Source organism: Schistocerca gregaria, chromosome 10 (genome assembly GCF_023897955.1).
Source record: "Schistocerca gregaria isolate iqSchGreg1 chromosome 10, iqSchGreg1.2, whole genome shotgun sequence".
NCBI lineage: Eukaryota > Metazoa > Arthropoda > Insecta > Orthoptera > Acrididae > Schistocerca > Schistocerca gregaria.
Genome location: NC_064929.1, coordinates 209,235,291 through 209,254,696, shown reverse-complemented (window position 1 = coordinate 209,254,696; position 19,406 = coordinate 209,235,291). Strand labels below are relative to the sequence as shown.

At 39.2% G+C, this 19,406-nt stretch overlaps 1 protein-coding gene across 1 annotated transcript in view; it reads right to left on the bottom strand.

Moving 5' to 3' along the window:
• Positions 1–18,486, bottom strand: part of LOC126293245 (uncharacterized) — a 52,814-nt gene extending 34,328 nt beyond the window's left edge. The window contains exons 1-28 of the mRNA XM_049986363.1: positions 18,424–18,486; positions 10,476–10,570; positions 9,481–9,575; positions 9,083–9,177; positions 8,487–8,581; positions 7,891–7,985; positions 7,493–7,587; positions 7,294–7,388; positions 7,095–7,189; positions 6,896–6,990; positions 6,697–6,791; positions 5,901–5,995; positions 5,702–5,796; positions 4,508–4,602; positions 4,309–4,403; positions 3,712–3,806; positions 3,513–3,607; positions 3,115–3,209; positions 2,717–2,811; positions 2,518–2,612; positions 2,319–2,413; positions 1,921–2,015; positions 1,722–1,816; positions 1,523–1,617; positions 1,324–1,418; positions 1,125–1,219; positions 926–1,020; positions 574–622 (exon numbers count right to left, since the gene is read on the bottom strand). Coding sequence (XP_049842320.1) covers positions 574–622; positions 926–1,020; positions 1,125–1,219; positions 1,324–1,418; positions 1,523–1,617; positions 1,722–1,816; positions 1,921–2,015; positions 2,319–2,413; positions 2,518–2,612; positions 2,717–2,811; positions 3,115–3,209; positions 3,513–3,607; positions 3,712–3,806; positions 4,309–4,403; positions 4,508–4,602; positions 5,702–5,796; positions 5,901–5,995; positions 6,697–6,791; positions 6,896–6,924 — 1,693 coding nt within the window. The 5' untranslated portion in view covers positions 6,925–6,990; positions 7,095–7,189; positions 7,294–7,388; ... (5 more) ...; positions 10,476–10,570; positions 18,424–18,486. The remainder of the gene's footprint in view (positions 1–573; positions 623–925; positions 1,021–1,124; positions 1,220–1,323; positions 1,419–1,522; positions 1,618–1,721; positions 1,817–1,920; positions 2,016–2,318; positions 2,414–2,517; positions 2,613–2,716; positions 2,812–3,114; positions 3,210–3,512; positions 3,608–3,711; positions 3,807–4,308; positions 4,404–4,507; positions 4,603–5,701; positions 5,797–5,900; positions 5,996–6,696; positions 6,792–6,895; positions 6,991–7,094; positions 7,190–7,293; positions 7,389–7,492; positions 7,588–7,890; positions 7,986–8,486; positions 8,582–9,082; positions 9,178–9,480; positions 9,576–10,475; positions 10,571–18,423) is intronic.
• Between the last annotated feature and the right edge of the window lie 920 nt (positions 18,487–19,406).

The following is a 19,406-nucleotide window of genomic DNA, read 5'->3' as shown; positions in this document are numbered from 1 at the left end:
GCCGTCTTGCTGTGTGAGGACCTCGCTGGGATGAAACATAGAATTAATACATTTTCAAAATCAAATACTTCATTCTTATATGAAGTTGAAGCAACTAGCTTTTAAAATCTATAAAGCCTGGGTACCTACCAATAGAATGAAAACTTGTCCAGGTGCACCCTCTCGTCGATATGACGCTGCCGATGGGCAAATAAACAATGCCGTCTTGTTGTGTGAGGACGTCGCTGTGATGAAACATATAATTAATACATTTTCAAAATCAAATACTTCATTCTTATATGAAGTTGAAGCAATTAGCTTTTAAAATCTATAAAGCCTGGGTACCTACCAATAGAATGAAAACTTGTCCAGGTGCACCCTCTCGTCGATATGACGCTGATGATGGGCAAATAAACAGTGCCGTCTTGCTGTGTGAGGACCTCGCTGTGATTAAACATAGAATTAATACATTTTCAAAATCAAATACTTCATTCTTATATGAAGTTGAAGCAACTAGCATTTAAAATCTATAAAGCCTGGGTACCTACCAATAGAATGAAAACTTGTCCAGGTGCACCCTCTCGTCGATATGACGCTGCTGATGGGCAAATAAACAGTGCCGTCTTGCTGTGTGAGGACCTCGCTGTGATGAAACATAGAACTAATACATTTTCAAAATCAAATACTTCATTCTTATATGAAGTTGAAGCAACTAGCATTTAAAATCTATAAAGCCTGGGTACCTACCAATAGAATGAAAACTTGTCCAGGTGCACCCTCTCGTCGATATGACGCTGCCGATGGGCAAATAAACAGTGCCGTCTTGTTGTGTGAGGACCTCGCTGTGATGAAACATAGAATTAATACATTTTCAAAATCAAATACTTCATTCTTATATGAAGTTGAAGCAATTAGCTTTTAAAATCTATAAAGCCTGGGTACCTACCAATAGAATGAAAACTTGTCCAGGTGCACCCTCTCGTCGATATGACGCTGCCGATGGGCAAATAAACAATGCCGTCTTGCTGTGTGAGGACCTCGCTGTGATGAAACATAGAATTAATACATTTTCAAAATCAAATACTTCATTCTTATATGAAGTTGAAGCAACTAGCATTTAAAATCTATAAAGCCTGGGTACCTACCAATAGAATGTAAACTTGTCCAGGTGCACCCTCTCGTCGATATGGCGCTGCCAATGGGCAAATAAACAATGCCGTCTTGCTGTGTGAGGACCTCGCTGGGATGAAACATAGAATTAATACATTTTCAAAATCAAATACTTCATTCTTATATGAAGTTGAAGCAACTAGCTTTTAAAATCTATAAAGCCTGGGTACCTACCAATAGAATGAAAACTTGTCCAGGTGCATCCTCTCGTCGATATGACGCTGCCGATGGGCAAATAAACAGTGCCGTCTTGCTGTGTGAGGACCTCGCTGGGATGAAACATAGAATTAATACATTTTCAAAATCAAATACTTCATTCTTATATGAAGTTGAAGCAACTAGCTTTTAAAATCTATAAATCCTGGGTACCTACCAATAGAATGAAAACTTGTCCAGGTGCACCCTCTCGTCGATATGACGCTGCCGATGGGCAAATAAACAATGCCGTCTTGCTGTGTGAGGACCTCGCTGGGATGAAGCATAGAATTCATACATTTTCAAAATCAAATACTTCATTCTTATATGAAGTTGAAGCAACTAGCTTTTAAAATCTATAAAGCCTGGGTACCTACCAATAGAATGAAAACTTGTCCAGGTGCACCCTCTCGTCGATATGACGCTGCCGATGGGCAAATAAACAATGCCGTCTTGCTGTGTGAGGACCTCGCTGTGATGAAACATAGAATTAATACATTTTCAAAATCAAATACTTCATTCTTATATGAAGTTGAAGCAACTAGCTTTTAAAATCTATAAAGCCTGGGTACCTACCAATAGAATGAAAACTTGTCCAGGTGCACCCTCTCGTCGATATGACGCTGCCGATGGGCAAATAAACAATGCCGTCTTGCTGTGTGAGGACCTCGCTGTGATGAAACATAGAATTAATACATTGTCAAAATCAAATACTTCATTCTTATACGAAGTTGAAGCAACTAGCTTTTAAAATCTATAAAGCCTGGGTACCTACCAATAGAATGAAAACTTGTCCAGGTGCACCCTCTCGTCGATATGGCGCTGCCGATGGGCAAATAAACAATGCCGTCTTGCTGTGTGAGGACCTCGGTGTGATGAAACATAGAATTAATACATTTTCAAAATCAAATACTTCATTCTTATATGAAGTTGAAGCAACTAGCTTTTAAAATCTATAAAGCCTGGGTACCTACTAATAGAATGAAAACTTGTCCAGGTGCATCCTCTCGTTGATATGGCGCTGCCGATGGGCAAATAAACAATGCCGTCTTGCTGTGTGAGGACCTCGCTATGATGAAACATAGAATTAATACATTTTCAAAATCAAATACTTCATTCTTATATGAAGTTGAAGCAACTAGCTTTTAAAATCTATAAAGCCTGGGTACCTACCAATAGAATGAAAACTTGTCCAGGTGCACCCTCTCGTCGATATGGCGCTGCCGATGGGCAAATAAACAATGCCGTCTTGCTGTGTGAGGACCTCGCTGTGATGAAACATAGAATTAATACATTTTCAAAATCAAATACTTCTTTCTTATATGAAGTTGAAGCAACTAGCTTTTAAAATCTATAAAGCCTGGGTACCTACCAATAGAATGAAAACTTGTCCAGGTGCACCCTCTCGTCGATATGACGCTGCCGATGGGCAAATAAACAGTGCCGTCTTGCTGTGTGAGGACCTCGCTGTGATGAAACATAGAATTAATACATTTTCAAAATCAAATACTTCATTCTTATATGAAGTTGAAGCAACTAGCTTTTAAAATCTATAAAGCCTGGGTACCTACCAATAGAATGAAAACTTGTCCAGGTGCACCCTCTCGTCGATATGGCGCTGAAAATGGGCAAATAAACAATGCCGTCTTGCTGTGTGAGGACCTCGCTGTGATGAAACATAGAATTAATACATTTTCAAAATCAAATACTTCATTCTTATATGAAGTTGAAGCAACTAGCTTTTAAAATCTATAAAGCCTGGGTACCTACCAATAGAATGAAAACTTGTCCAGGTGCACCCTCTCGTCGATATGGCGCTGCCGATGGGCAAATAAACAGTGCCGTCTTGCTGTGTGAGGACCTCGCTGTGATGAAACATAGAATTCATACATTTTCAAAATCAAATACTTCATTCTTATATGAAGTTGAAGCAACTAGCTTTTAAAATCTATAAAGCCTGGGTACCTACCAATAGAATGAAAACTTGTCCAGGTGCACCCTCTCGTCGATATGGCGCTGCCAATGGGCAAATAAACAATGCCGTCTTGCTGTGTGAGGACCTCGCTGTGATGAAACATAGAGTTCATACATTTTCAAAATCAAATACTTCATTCTTATATGAAGTTGAAGCAACTAGCTTTTAAAATCTATAAAGCCTGGGTACCTACCAATAGAATGAAAACTTGTCCAGGTGCATCCTCTCGTCGATATGACGCTGCCGATGGGCAAATAAACAGTGCCGTCTTGCTGTGTGAGGACTTCGCTGGGATGAAACATAGAATTAATACATTTTCAAAATCAAATACTTCATTCTTATATGAAGTTGAAGCAACTAGCTTTTAAAATCTATAAAGCCTGGGTACCTACCAATAGAATGAAAACTTGTCCAGGTGCACCCTCTCGTCGATATGACGCTGCCGATGGGCAAATAAACTATGCCGTCTTGCTGTGTGAGGACCTCGCTGTGATGAAACATAGAATTAATACATTGTCAAAATCAAATACTTCATTCTTATACGAAGTTGAAGCAACTAGCTTTTAAAATCTATAAAGCCTGGGTACCTACCAATAGAATGAAAACTTGTCCAGGTGCACCCTCTCGTCGATATGGCGCTGCCGATGGGCAAATAAACAATGCCGTCTTGCTGTGTGAGGACCTCGGTGTGATGAAACATAGAATTAATACATTTTCAAAATCAAATACTTCATTCTTATATGAAGTTGAAGCAACTAGCTTTTAAAATCTATAAAGCCTGGGTACCTACTAATAGAATGAAAACTTGTCCAGGTGCATCCTCTCGTTGATATGGCGCTGCCGATGGGCAAATAAACAATGCCGTCTTGCTGTGTGAGGACCTCGCTATGATGAAACATAGAATTAATACATTTTCAAAATCAAATACTTCATTCTTATATGAAGTTGAAGCAACTAGCTTTTAAAATCTATAAAGCCTGGGTACCTACCAATAGAATGAAAACTTGTCCAGGTGCACCCTCTCGTCGATATGGCGCTGCCGATGGGCAAATAAACAATGCCGTCTTGCTGTGTGAGGACCTCGCTGTGATGAAACATAGAATTAATACATTTTCAAAATCAAATACTTCTTTCTTATATGAAGTTGAAGCAACTAGCTTTTAAAATCTATAAAGCCTGGGTACCTACCAATAGAATGAAAACTTGTCCAGGTGCACCCTCTCGTCGATATGACGCTGCCGATGGGCAAATAAACAGTGCCGTCTTGCTGTGTGAGGACCTCGCTGTGATGAAACATAGAATTAATACATTTTCAAAATCAAATACTTCATTCTTATATGAAGTTGAAGCAACTAGCTTTTAAAATCTATAAAGCCTGGGTACCTACCAATAGAATGAAAACTTGTCCAGGTGCACCCTCTCGTCGATATGGCGCTGAAAATGGGCAAATAAACAATGCCGTCTTGCTGTGTGAGGACCTCGCTGTGATGAAACATAGAATTAATACATTTTCAAAATCAAATACTTCATTCTTATATGAAGTTGAAGCAACTAGCTTTTAAAATCTATAAAGCCTGGGTACCTACCAATAGAATGAAAACTTGTCCAGGTGCATCCTCTCGTCGATATGACGCTGCCGATGGGCAAATAAACAGTGCCGTCTTGCTGTGTGAGGACTTCGCTGGGATGAAACATAGAATTAATACATTTTCAAAATCAAATACTTCATTCTTATATGAAGTTGAAGCAACTAGCTTTTAAAATCTATAAAGCCTGGGTACCTACCAATAGAATGAAAACTTGTCCAGGTGCACCCTCTCGTCGATATGACGCTGCCGATGGGCAAATAAACTATGCCGTCTTGCTGTGTGAGGACCTCGCTGTGATGAAACATAGAGTTAATACATTTTCAAAATCAAATACTTCATTCTTATATGAAGTTGAAGCAACTAGCTTTTAAAATCTATAAAGCCTGGGTACCTACCAATAGAATGAAAACTTGTCCAGGTGCATCCTCTCATCGATATGACGCTGCCGATGGGCAAATAAACAGTGCCGTCTTGCTGTGTGAGGACCTCGCTGGGATGAAACATAGAATTAATACATTTTCAAAATCAAATACTTCATTCTTATACGAAGTTGAAGCAACTAGCTTTTAAAATCTATAAAGCCTGGGTACCTACCAATAGAATGAAAACTTGTCCAGGTGCACCCTCTCGTCGATATGGCGCTGCCGATGGGCAAATAAACAATGCCGTCTTGCTGTGTGAGGACCTCGCTGTGATGAAACATAGAATTAATACATTTTCAAAATCAAATACTTCATTCTTATATGAAGTTGAAGCAACTAGCTTTTAAAATCTATAAAGCCTGGGTACCTACTAATAGAATGAAAACTTGTCCAGGTGCATCCTCTCGTTGATATGGCGCTGCCGATGGGCAAATAAACAATGCCGTCTTGCTGTGTGAGGACCTCGCTGGGATGAAACATAGAATTAATACATTTTCAAAATCAAATACTTCATTCTTATATGAAGTTGAAGCAACTAGCTTTTAAAATCTATAAAGCCTGGGTACCTACCAATAGAATGAAAACTTGTCCAGGTGCACCCTCTCGTCGATATGGCGCTGCCGATGGGCAAATAAACAATGCCGTCTTGCTGTGTGAGGACCTCGCTGTGATGAAACATAGAATTAATACATTTTCAAAATCAAATACTTCTTTCTTATATGAAGTTGAAGCAACTAGCTTTTAAAATCTATAAAGCCTGGGTACCTACCAATAGAATGAAAACTTGTCCAGGTGCACCCTCTCGTCGATATGGCGCTGCCGATGGGCAAATAAACAATGCCGTCTTGTTGTGTGAGGACCTCGCTGTGATGAAACATAGAATTAATACATTTTCAAAATCAAATACTTCATTCTTATATGAAGTTGAAGCAACTAGCTTTTAAAATCTATAAAGCCTGGGTACCTACCAATAGAATGAAAACTTGTCCAGGTGCACCCTCTCGTCGATATGGCGCTGCCAATGGGCAAATAAACAATGCCGTCTTGCTGTGTGAGGACCTCGCTGTGATGAAACATAGAGTTAATACATTTTCAAAATCAAATACTTCATTCTTATATGAAGTTGAAGCAACTAGCTTTTAAAATCTATAAAGCCTGGGTACCTACCAATAGAATGAAAACTTGTCCAGGTGCATCCTCTCGTCGATATGACGCTGCCGATGGGCAAATAAACAGTGCCGTCTTGCTGTGTGAGGACTTCGCTGGGATGAAACATAGAATTAATACATTTTCAAAATCAAATACTTCATTCTTATATGAAGTTGAAGCAACTAGCTTTTAAAATCTATAAAGCCTGGGTACCTACCAATAGAATGAAAACTTGTCCAGGTGCACCCTCTCGTCGATATGACGCTGCCGATGGGCAAATAAACTATGCCGTCTTGCTGTGTGAGGACCTCGCTGTGATGAAACATAGAGTTAATACATTTTCAAAATCAAATACTTCATTCTTATATGAAGTTGAAGCAACTAGCTTTTAAAATCTATAAAGCCTGGGTACCTACCAATAGAATGAAAACTTGTCCAGGTGCATCCTCTCGTCGATATGACGCTGCCGATGGGCAAATAAACAGTGCCGTCTTGCTGTGTGAGGACCTCGCTGGGATGAAACATAGAATTAATACATTTTCAAAATCAAATACTTCATTCTTATATGAAGTTGAAGCAACTAGCTTTTAAAATCTATAAAGCCTGGGTACCTACCAATAGAATGAAAACTTGTCCAGGTGCACCCTCTCGTCGATATGGCGCTGCCAATGGGCAAATAAACAATGCCGTCTTGCTGTGTGAGGACCTCGCTGTGATGAAACATAGAGTTAATACATTTTCAAAATCAAATACTTCATTCTTATATGAAGTTGAAGCAACTAGCTTTTAAAATCTATAAAGCCTGGGTACCTACCAATAGAATGAAAACTTGTCCAGGTGCATCCTCTCGTCGATATGACGCTGCCGATGGGCAAATAAACAATGCCGTCTTGCTGTGTGAGGACCTCGCTGGGATGAAACATAGAATTAATACATTTTCAAAATCAAATACTTCATTCTTATATGAAGTTGAAGCAACTAGCTTTTAAAATCTATAAAGCCTGGGTACCTACCAATAGAATGAAAACTTGTCCAGGTGCACCCTCTCGTCGATATGACGCTGCCGATGGGCAAATAAACAGTGCCGTCTTGCTGTGTGAGGACCTCGCTGGGATGAAACATAGAATTAATACATTTTCAAAATCAAATACTTCATTCTTATATGAAGTTGAAGCAACTAGCTTTTAAAATCTATAAAGCCTGGGTACCTACCAATAGAATGAAAACTTGTCCAGGTGCACCCTCTCGTCGATATGGCGCTGCCGATGGGCAAATAAACAATGCCGTCTTGTTGTGTGAGGACCTCGCTGTGATGAAACATAGAATTAATACATTTTCAAAATCAAATACTTCATTCTTATATGAAGTTGAAGCAACTAGCTTTTAAAATCTATAAAGCCTGGGTACCTACCAATAGAATGAAAACTTGTCCAGGTGCACCCTCTCGTCGATATGACGCTGCCGATGGGCAAATAAACAATGCCGTCTTGCTGTGTGAGGACCTCGCTGTGATGAAACATAGAATTAATACATTTTCAAAATCAAATACTTCATTCTTATATGAAGTTGAAGCAACTAGCTTTTAAAATCTATAAAGCCTGGGTACCTACCAATAGAATGAAAACTTGTCCAGGTGCACCCTCTCGTCGATATGGCGCTGCCGATGGGCAAAAAAAATATGCCGTCTTGCTGTGTGAGGACCTCGCTGTGATGAAGCATAGAATTAATACATTTTCAAAATCAAATACTTCATTCTTATATGAAGTTGAAGCAACTAGCTTTTAAAATCTATAAAGCCTGGGTACCTACCAATAGAATGAAAACTTGTCCAGGTCACCCTCTCGTCGATATGGCGCTTCCGATGGGCAAATAAACAATGCCGTCTTGCTGTGTGAGGACCTCGCTGTGATGAAACATAGAATTAATACATTTTCAAAATCAAATACTTCATTCTTATATGAAGTTGAAGCAACTAGCTTTTAAAATCTATAAAGCCTGGGTACCTACCAATAGAATGAAAACTTGTCCAGGTGCACCCTCTCGTCGATATGGCGCTGCCGATGGGCAAATAAACTATGCCGTCTTGCTGTGTGAGGACCTCGCTGTGATGAAGCATAGAATTAACACATTTTCAAAATCAAATACTTCATTCTTATATGAAGTTGAAGCAACTAGCATTTAAAATCTATAAAGCCTGGGTACCTACCAATAGAATGAAAACTTGTCCAGGTGCACCCTCTAGTCGATATGACGCTGCCGATGGCAAATAAACAATGCCGTCTTGCTGTGTGAGGACCTCGCTGTGATGAAACATAGAATTAATACATTTTCAAAATCAAATACTTCATTCTTATATGAAGTTGAAGCAACTAGCTTTTAAAATCTATAAAGCCTGGGTACCTACCAATAGAATGAAAACTTGTCCAGGTGCACCCTCTCGTCGATATGACGCTGCCGATGGGAAAATAAACAGTGCCGTCTTGCTGTGTGAGGACCTCGCTGTGATGAAACATAGAATTAATACATTTTCAAAATCAAATACTTCATTCTTATATGAAGTTGAAGCAACTAGCTTTTAAAATCTATAAAGCCTGGGTACCTACCAATAGAATGAAAACTTGTCCAGGTGCACCCTCTCGTCGATATGACGCTGCCGATGGGCAAATAAACAATGCCGTCTTGCTGTGTGAGGACCTCGCTGGGATGAAACATAGAATTAATACATTTTCAAAATCAAATACTTCATTCTTATATGAAGTTGAAGCAACTAGCTATTAAAATCTATAAAGCCTGGGTACCTACCAATAGAATGAAAACTTGTCCAGGTGCACCCTCTCGTCGATATGACGCTGCCGATGGGCAAATAAACAGTCCCGTCTTGCTGTGTGAGGACCTCGCTGTGATGAAACATAGAATTAATACATTTTCAAAATCAAATACTTCATTCTTATATGAAGTTGAAGCAACTAGCTTTTAAAATCTATAAAGCCTGGGTACCTACCAATAGAATGAAAACTTGTCCAGGTGCACCCTCTCGTCGATATGACGCTGCCGATGGGCAAATAAACAATGCCGTCTTGCTGTGTGAGGACCTCGCTGTGATGAAACATAGAATTAATACATTTTCAAAATCAAATACTTCATTCTTATATGAAGTTGAAGCAACTAGCATTTACAATCTATAAAGCCAGGGTACCTACCAATAGAATGAAAACTTGTCCAGGTGCACCTTCTCGTCGATATGACGCTGCCGATGGGCAAATAAACAGTGCCGTCTTGCTGTGTGAGGACCTCGCTGGGATGAAACATAGAATTAATACATTTTCAAAATCAAATACTTCATTCTTATATGAAGTTGAAGCAACTAGCATTTAAAATCTATAAAGCCTGGGTACCTACCAATAGAATGAAAACTTGTCCAGGTGCACCCTCTCGTCGATATGACGCTGCCGATGGGCAAATAAACAATGCCGTCTTGTTGTGTGAGGACCTCGCTGTGATGAAACATAGAATTAATACATTTTCAAAATCAAATACTTCATTCTTATATGAAGTTGAAGCAATTAGCTTTTAAAATCTATAAAGCCTGGGTACCTACCAATAGAATCAAAACTTGTCCAGGTGCACCCTCTCGTCGATATGACGCTGCTGATGGGCAAATAAACAGTGCCGTCTTGCTGTGTGAGGACCTCGCTGTGATGAAACATAGAATTAATACATTTTCAAAATCAAATACTTCATTCTTATATGAAGTTGAAGCAACTAGCATTTAAAATCTATAAAGCCTGGGAACCTACCAATAGAATGAAAACTTGTCCAGGTGCACCCTCTCGTCGATATGACGCTGCTGATGGGCAAATAAACAGTGCCGTCTTGCTGTGTGAGGACCTCGCTGTGATGAAACATAGAACTAATACATTTTCAAAATCAAATACTTCATTCTTATATGAAGTTGAAGCAACTAGCATTTAAAATCTATAAAGCCTGGGTACCTACCAATAGAATCAAAACTTGTCCAGGTGCATCCTCTCGTCGATATGACGCTGCCGATGGGCAAATAAACAGTGCCGCCTTGTTGTGTGAGGACCTCGCTGTGATGAAACATAGAATTAATACATTTTCAAAATCAAATACTTCATTCTTATATGAAGTTGAAGCAATTAGCTTTTAAAATCTATAAAGCCTGGGTACCTACCAATAGAATGAAAACTTGTCCAGGTGCACCCTCTCGTCGATATGACACTGCCGATGGGCAAATAAACAATGCCGTCTTGCTGTGTGAGGACCTCGCTGTGATGAAACATAGAATTAATACATTTTCAAAATCAAATACTTCATTCTTATATGAAGTTGAAGCAACTAGCATTTAAAATCTATAAAGCCTGGGTACCTACCAATAGAATGAAAACTTGTCCAGGTGCACCCTCTCGTCGATATGACGCTGCCGATGGGAAAATAAACAATGCCGTCTTGCTGTGTGAGGACCTCGCTGTGATGAAACATAGAATTAATACATTTTCAAAATCAAATACTTCATTCTTATATGAAGTTGAAGCAACTAGCATTTAAAATCTATAAAGCCTGGGTACCTACCAATAGAATGAAAACTTGTCCAGGTGCACCCTCTCGTCGATATGGCGCTGCCGATGGGCAAATAAACAATGCCGTCTTGCTGTGTGAGGACCTCGCTGTGATGAAACATAGAATTAATACATTTTCAAAGTCAAATACTTCATTCTTATATGAAGTTGAAGCAACTAGTTTTTAAAATCTATAAAGCCTGGGTACCTACCAATAGAATGAAAACTTGTCCAGGTGCACCCTCTCGTCGATATGACGCTGCCGATGGGCAAATAAACAGTGCCGTCTTGCTGTGTGAGGACCTCGCTGTGATGAAACATAGAATTAATACATTTTCAAAATCAAATACTTCATTCTTATATGAAGTTGAAGCAACTAGCTTTTAAAATCTATAAATCCTGGGTACCTACCAATAGAATGAAAACTTGCAGGTGCACCCTCTCGTCGATATGACGCTGCCGATGGGCAAATAAACAATGCCGTCTTGCTGTGTGAGGACCTCGCTGTGATGAAACATAGAATTAATACATTTTCAAAATCAAATACTTCATTCTTATATGAAGTTGAAGCAACTAGCTTTTAAAATCTATAAAGCCTGGGTACCTACCAATAGAATGAAAACTTGTCCAGGTGCACCCTCTCGTCGATATGACGCTGCCGATGGGCAAATAAACAGTGCCGTCTTGCTATGTGAGGACCTCGCTGTGATGAAACATAGAATTAATACATTTTCAAAATCAAATACTTCATTCTTATATGAAGTTGAAGCAACTAGCTTTTAAAATCTATAAATCCTGGGTACCTACCAATAGAATGAAAACTTGTCCAGGTGCACCCTCTCGTCGATATGACGCTGCCGATGGGCATATAAACAATGCCGTCTTGCTGTGTGAGGACCTCGCTGTGATGAAACATAGAATTAATACATTTTCAAAATCAAATACTTCATTCTTATATGAAGTTGAAGCAACTAGCTTTTAAAATCTATAAAGCCTGGGTACCTACCAATAGAATGAAAACTTGTCCAGGTGCACCCTCTCGTCGATATGACGCTGCCGATGGGCATATAAACAATGCCGTCTTGCTGTGTGAGGACCTCGCTGTGATGAAACATAGAATTAATACATTTTCAAAATCAAATACTTCATTCTTATATGAAGTTCAAGCAACTAGCTTTTAAAATCTATAAAGCCTGGGTACCTACCAATAGAATGAAAACTTGTCCAGGTGTACCCTCTCGTCGATATGACGCTTCCGATGGGCAAATAAACAATGCCGTCTTGCTGTGTGAGGACCTCGCTGTGATGAAACATAGAATTAATACATTTTCAAAATCAAATACTTCATTCTTATATGAAGTTGAAGCAACTAGCTTTTAAAATCTATAAATCCTGGGTACCTACCAATAGAATGAAAACTTGTCCAGGTGCACCCTCTCGTCGATATGACGCTGCCGATGGGCAAATAAACAGTGCCGTCTTGCTGTGTGAGGACCTCGCTGTGATGAAACATAGAATTAATACATTTTCAAAATCAAATACTTCATTCTTATATGAAGTTGAAGCAACTAGCTTTTAAAATCTATAAATCCTGGGTACCTACCAATAGAATGAAAACTTGTCCAGGTGCACCCTCTCGTCGATATGACGCTGCCGATGGGCATATAAACAATGCCGTCTTGCTGTGTGAGGACCTCGCTGTGATGAAACATAGAATTAATACATTTTCAAAATCAAATACTTCATTCTTATATGAAGTTGAAGCAACTAGCTTTTAAAATCTATAAAGACTGGGTACCTACCAATAGAATGAAAACTTGTCCAGGTGCACCCTCTCGTCGATATGACGCTTCCGATGGGCAAATAAACAATGCCGTCTTGCTGTGTGAGGACCTCGCTGTGATGAAACATAGAATTAATACATTTTCAAAATCAAATACTTCATTCTTATATGAAGTTGAAGCAACTAGCATTTAAAATCTATAAAGCCTGGGTACCTACCAATAGAATGAAAACTTGTCCAGGTGCACCCTCTCGTCGATATGACGCTGCCGATGGGCATATAAACAATGCCGTCTTGCTGTGTGAGGACCTCGCTGTGATGAAACATAGAATTAATACATTTTCAAAATCAAATACTTCATTCTTATATGAAGTTGAAGCAACTAGCTTTTAAAATCTATAAAGCCTGGGTGCCTACCAATAGAATGAAAACTTGTCCAGGTGCACCCTCTCGTCGATATGACGCTTCCGATGGGCAAATAAACAATGCCGTCTTGCTGTGTGAGGACCTCGCTGTGATGAAACATAGAATTAATACATTTTCAAAATCAAATACTTCATTCTTATATGAAGTTAAAGCAACTAGCTTTTAAAATCTATAAAGCCTGGGTACCTACCAATAGAATGAAAACTTGTCCAGGTGCACCCTCTCGTCGATATGACGCTGCCGATGGGCAAATAAACAATGCCGTCTTGCTGTGTGAGGACCTCGCTGTGATGAAACATAGAATTAATACATTTTCAAAATCAAATACTTCATTCTTATATGAAGTTGAAGCAACTAGCATTTAAAATCTATAAAGCCTGGGTACCTACCAATAGAATGAAAACTTGTCCAGGTGCACCCTCTCGTCGATATGACGCTGCCGATGGGCATATAAACAATGCCGTCTTGCTGTGTGAGGACCTCGCTGTGATGAAACATAGAATTAATACATTTTCAAAATCAAATACTTCATTCTTATATGAAGTTGAAGCAACTAGCTTTTAAAATCTATAAAGCCTGGGTACCTACCAATAGAATGAAAACTTGTCCAGGTGCACCCTCTCGTCAATATGACGCTGCCGATGGGCAAATAAACAGTGCCGTCTTGCTGTGTGAGGACCTCGCTGTGATGAAACATAGAATTAATACATTTTCAAAATCAAATACTTCATTCTTATATGAAGTTGAAGCAACTAGCTTTTAAAATCTATAAATCCTGGGTACCTACCAATAGAATGAAAACTTGCAGGTGCACCCTCTCGTCGATATGACGCTGCCGATGGGCAAATAAACAATGCCGTCTTGCTGTGTGAGGACCTCGCTGTGATGAAACATAGAATTAATACATTTTCAAAATCAAATACTTCATTCTTATATGAAGTTGAAGCAACTAGCTTTTAAAATCTATAAAGCCTGGGTACCTACCAATAGAATGAAAACTTGTCCAGGTGCACCCTCTCGTCGATATGACGCTGCCGATGGGCAAATAAACAGTGCCGTCTTGCTGTGTGAGGACCTCGCTGTGATGAAACATAGAATTAATACATTTTCAAAATCAAATACTTCATTCTTATATGAAGTTGAAGCAACTAGCTTTTAAAATCTATAAATCCTGGGTACCTACCAATAGAATGAAAACTTGTCCAGGTGCACCCTCTCGTCGATATGACGCTGCCGATGGGCATATAAACAATGCCGTCTTGCTGTGTGAGGACCTCGCTGTGATGAAACATAGAATTAATACATTTTCAAAATCAAATACTTCATTCTTATATGAAGTTGAAGCAACTAGCTTTTAAAATCTATAAAGCCTGGGTACCTACCAATAGAATGAAAACTTGTCCAGGTGCACCCTCTCGTCGATATGACGCTTCCGATGGGCAAATAAACAATGCCGTCTTGCTGTGTGAGGACCTCGCTGTGATGAAACATAGAATTAATACATTTTCAAAATCAAATACTTCATTCTTATATGAAGTTGAAGCAACTAGCATTTAAAATCTATAAAGCCTGGGTACCTACCAATAGAATGAAAACTTGTCCAGGTGCACCCTCTCGTCGATATGACGCTGCCGATGGGCATATAAACAATGCCGTCTTGCTGTGTGAGGACCTCGCTGTGATGAAACATAGAATTAATACATTTTCAAAATCAAATACTTCATTCTTATATGAAGTTGAAGCAACTAGCTTTTAAAATCTATAAAGCCTGGGTACCTACCAATAGAATGAAAACTTGTCCAGGTGCACCCTCTCGTCGCTATGACGCTTCCGATGGGCAAATAAACAATGCCGTCTTGCTGTGTGAGGACCTCGCTGTGATGAAACATAGAATTAATACATTTTCAAAATCAAATACTTCATTCTTATATGAAGTTGAAGCAACTAGCTTTTAAAATCTATAAATCCTGGGTACCTACCAATAGAATGAAAACTTGTCCAGGTGCACCCTCTCGTCGATATAACGCTGCCGATGGGCAAATAAACAATGCCGTCTTGCTGTGTGAGGACCTCGCTGTGATGAAACATAGAATTAATACATTTTCAAAATCAAATACTTCATTCTTATATGAAGTTGAAGCAACTAGCTTTTAAAATCTATAAAGCCTGGGTACCTACCAATAGAATGAAAACTTGTCCAGGTGCACCCTCTCGTCGATATGACGCTGCCGATGGGCAAATAAACAGTGCCGTCTTGCTGTGTGAGGACCTCGCTGTGATGAAACATAGAATTAATACATTTTCAAAATCAAATACTTCATTCTTATATGAAGTTGAAGCAACTAGCTTTTAAAATCTATAAATCCTGGGTACCTACCAATAGAATGAAAACTTGCAGGTGCACCCTCTCGTCGATATGACGCTGCCGATGGGCAAATAAACAATGCCGTCTTGCTGTGTGAGGACCTCGCTGTGATGAAACATAGAATTAATACATTTTCAAAATCAAATACTTCGTTCTTATATGAAGTTGAAGCAACTAGCTTTTAAAATCTATAAAGCCTGGGTACCTACCAATAGAATGAAAACTTGTCCAGGTGCACCCTCTCGTCGATATGACGCTGCCGATGGGCAAATAAACAGTGCCGTCTTGCTGTGTGAGGACCTCGCTGTGATGAAACATAGAATTAATACATTTTCAAAATCAAATACTTCATTCTTATATGAAGTTGAAGCAACTAGCTTTTAAAATCTATAAAGCCTGGGTACCTACCAATAGAATGAAAACTTGTCCAGGTGCACCCTCTCGTCGATATGACGCTGCCGATGGGCATATAAACAATGCCGTCTTGCTGTGTGAGGACCTCGCTGTGATGAAACATAGAATTAATACATTTTCAAAATCAAATACTTCATTCTTATATGAAGTTGAAGCAACTAGCTTTTAAAATCTATAAAGCCTGGGTACCTACCAATAGAATGAAAACTTGTCCAGGTGCACCCTCTCGTCGATATGACGCTTCCGATGGGCAAATAAACAATGCCGTCTTGCTGTGTGAGGACCTCGCTGTGATGAAACATAGAATTAATACATTTTCAAAATCAAATACTTCATTCTTATATGAAGTTGAAGCAACTAGCTTTTAAAATCTATAAAGCCTGGGTACCTACCAATAGAATGAAAACTTGTCCAGGTGCACCCTCTCGTCGATATGACGCTGCCGATGGGCATATAAACAATGCCGTCTTGCTGTGTGAGGACCTCGCTGTGATGAAACATAGAATTAATACATTTTCAAAATCAAATACTTCATTCTTATATGAAGTTGAAGCAACTAGCTTTTAAAATCTATAAAGCCTGGGTACCTACCAATAGAATGAAAACTTGTCCAGGTGCACCCTCTCGTCGCTATGACGCTTCCGATGGGCAAATAAACAATGCCGTCTTGCTGTGTGAGGACCTCGCTGTGATGAAACATAGAATTAATACATTTTCAAAATCAAATACTTCATTCTTATATGAAGTTGAAGCAACTAGCTTTTAAAATCTATAAATCCTGGGTACCTACCAATAGAATGAAAACTTGTCCAGGTGCACCCTCTCGTCGATATAACGCTGCCGATGGGCAAATAAACAATGCCGTCTTGCTGTGTGAGGACCTCGCTGTGATGAAACATAGAATTAATACATTTTCAAAATCAAATACTTCATTCTTATATGAAGTTGAAGCAACTAGCTTTTAAAATCTATAAAGCCTGGGTACCTACCAATAGAATGAAAACTTGTCCAGGTGCACCCTCTCGTCGATATGACGCTGCCGATGGGCAAATAAACAGTGCCGTCTTGCTGTGTGAGGACCTCGCTGTGATGAAACATAGAATTAATACATTTTCAAAATCAAATACTTCATTCTTATATGAAGTTGAAGCAACTAGCTTTTAAAATCTATAAATCCTGGGTACCTACCAATAGAATGAAAACTTGCAGGTGCACCCTCTCGTCGATATGACGCTGCCGATGGGCAAATAAACAATGCCGTCTTGCTGTGTGAGGACCTCGCTGTGATGAAACATAGAATTAATACATTTTCAAAATCAAATACTTCGTTCTTATATGAAGTTGAAGCAACTAGCTTTTAAAATCTATAAAGCCTGGGTACCTACCAATAGAATGAAAACTTGTCCAGGTGCACCCTCTCGTCGATATGACGCTGCCGATGGGCAAATAAACAGTGCCGTCTTGCTGTGTGAGGACCTCGCTGTGATGAAACATAGAATTAATACATTTTCAAAATCAAATACTTCATTCTTATATGAAGTTGAAGCAACTAGCTTTTAAAATCTATAAAGCCTGGGTACCTACCAATAGAATGAAAACTTGTCCAGGTGCACCCTCTCGTCGATATGACGCTGCCGATGGGCAAATAAACAGTGCCGTCTTGCTGTGTGAGGACCTCGCTGTGATGAAACATAGAATTAATACATTTTCAAAATCAAATACTTCATTCTTATATGAAGTTGAAGCAACTAGCTTTTAAAATCTATAAAGCCTGGGTACCTACCAATAGAATGAAAACTTGCAGGTGCACCCTCTCGTCGATATGACGCTGCCGATGGGCAAATAAACAATGCCGTCTTGCTGTGTGAGGACCTCGCTGTGATGAAACATAGAATTAATACATTTTCAAAATCAAATACTTCATTCTTATATGAAGTTGAAGCAACTAGCTTTTAAAATCTATAAAGCCTGGGTACCTACCAATAGAATGAAAACTTGTCCAGGTGCACCCTCTCGTCGATATGACGCTGCCTATGGGCAAATAAACAGTGCCGTCTTGCTGTGTGAGGACCTCGCTGTGATGAAACATAGAAATAAATCATTTTCAAAATCAAATACTTCATTCTTATATGAAGTTGAAGCAACTAGCATTTAAAATCTATAAAGCCTGGGTACCTACCAATAGAATGAAAACTTGCAGGTGCACCCTCTCGTCGATATGACGCTGCCGATGGGCAAATAAACAATGCCGTCTTGCTGTGTGAGGACCTCGCTGGGATGAAACATAGAATTAATACATTTTCAAAATCAAATACTTCATTCTTATATGAAGTTGAAGCAACTAGCTTTTAAAATCTATAAAGCCTGGGTACCTACCAATAGAATGAAAACTTGCAGGTGCACCCTCTCGTCGATATGACGCTGTCGATGGGCAAATAAACAATGCCGTCTTGCTGTGTGAGGACCTCGCTGTGATGAAACATAGAATTAATACATTTTCAAAATCAAATACTTCATTCTTATATGAAGTTGAAGCAACTAGCTTTTAAAATCTATAAAGCCTATGTACCTACCAATAGAATGAAAACTTGTCCAGGTGCACCCTCTCGTCAATATGACGCTGCCGATGGGCAAATAAACAATGCCGTCTTGCTGTGTGAGGACCTCGCTGTGATGAAACATAGAATTAATACATTTTCAAAATCAAATACTTCATTCTTATATGAAGTTGAAGCAACTAGCTATTAAAATCTATAAAGCCTGGGTACCTACCAATAGAATGAAAACTTGTCCAGGTGCACCCTCTCGTCGATATGACGCTGCCGATGGGCAAATAAACAGTGCCGTCTTGCTGTGTGAGGACCTCGCTGCGATGAAACATAGAATTAATACATTTTCAAAATCAAATACTTCATTCTCATATTAAGTTGAAGCAACTAGCTTTTAAAATCTATAAAGCCTGGGTACCTACCAATAGAATGAAAACTTGTCCAGGTGCACCCTCTCGTCGATATGGCGCAACCGATGGGCAAATAAACAATGCCGTCTTGCTGTGTGAGGACCTCGGTGTGATGAAACATAGAATTAATACATTTTCAAAATCAAATACTTCATTCTTATATGAAGTTGAAGCAACTAGCTATTAAAATCTATAAAGCCTGGGTACCTACCAATAGAATGTAAACTTGTCCAGGTGCACCGTCTCGTCGATATGACGCTTCCGATGGGCAAATAAACAATGCCGTCTTGCTGTGTGAGGACCTCGCTGTGATGAAACATAGAATTAATACATTTTCAAAATCAAATACTTCATTCTTATATGAAGTTGAAGCAACTAGCTTTTAAAATCTATAAAGCCT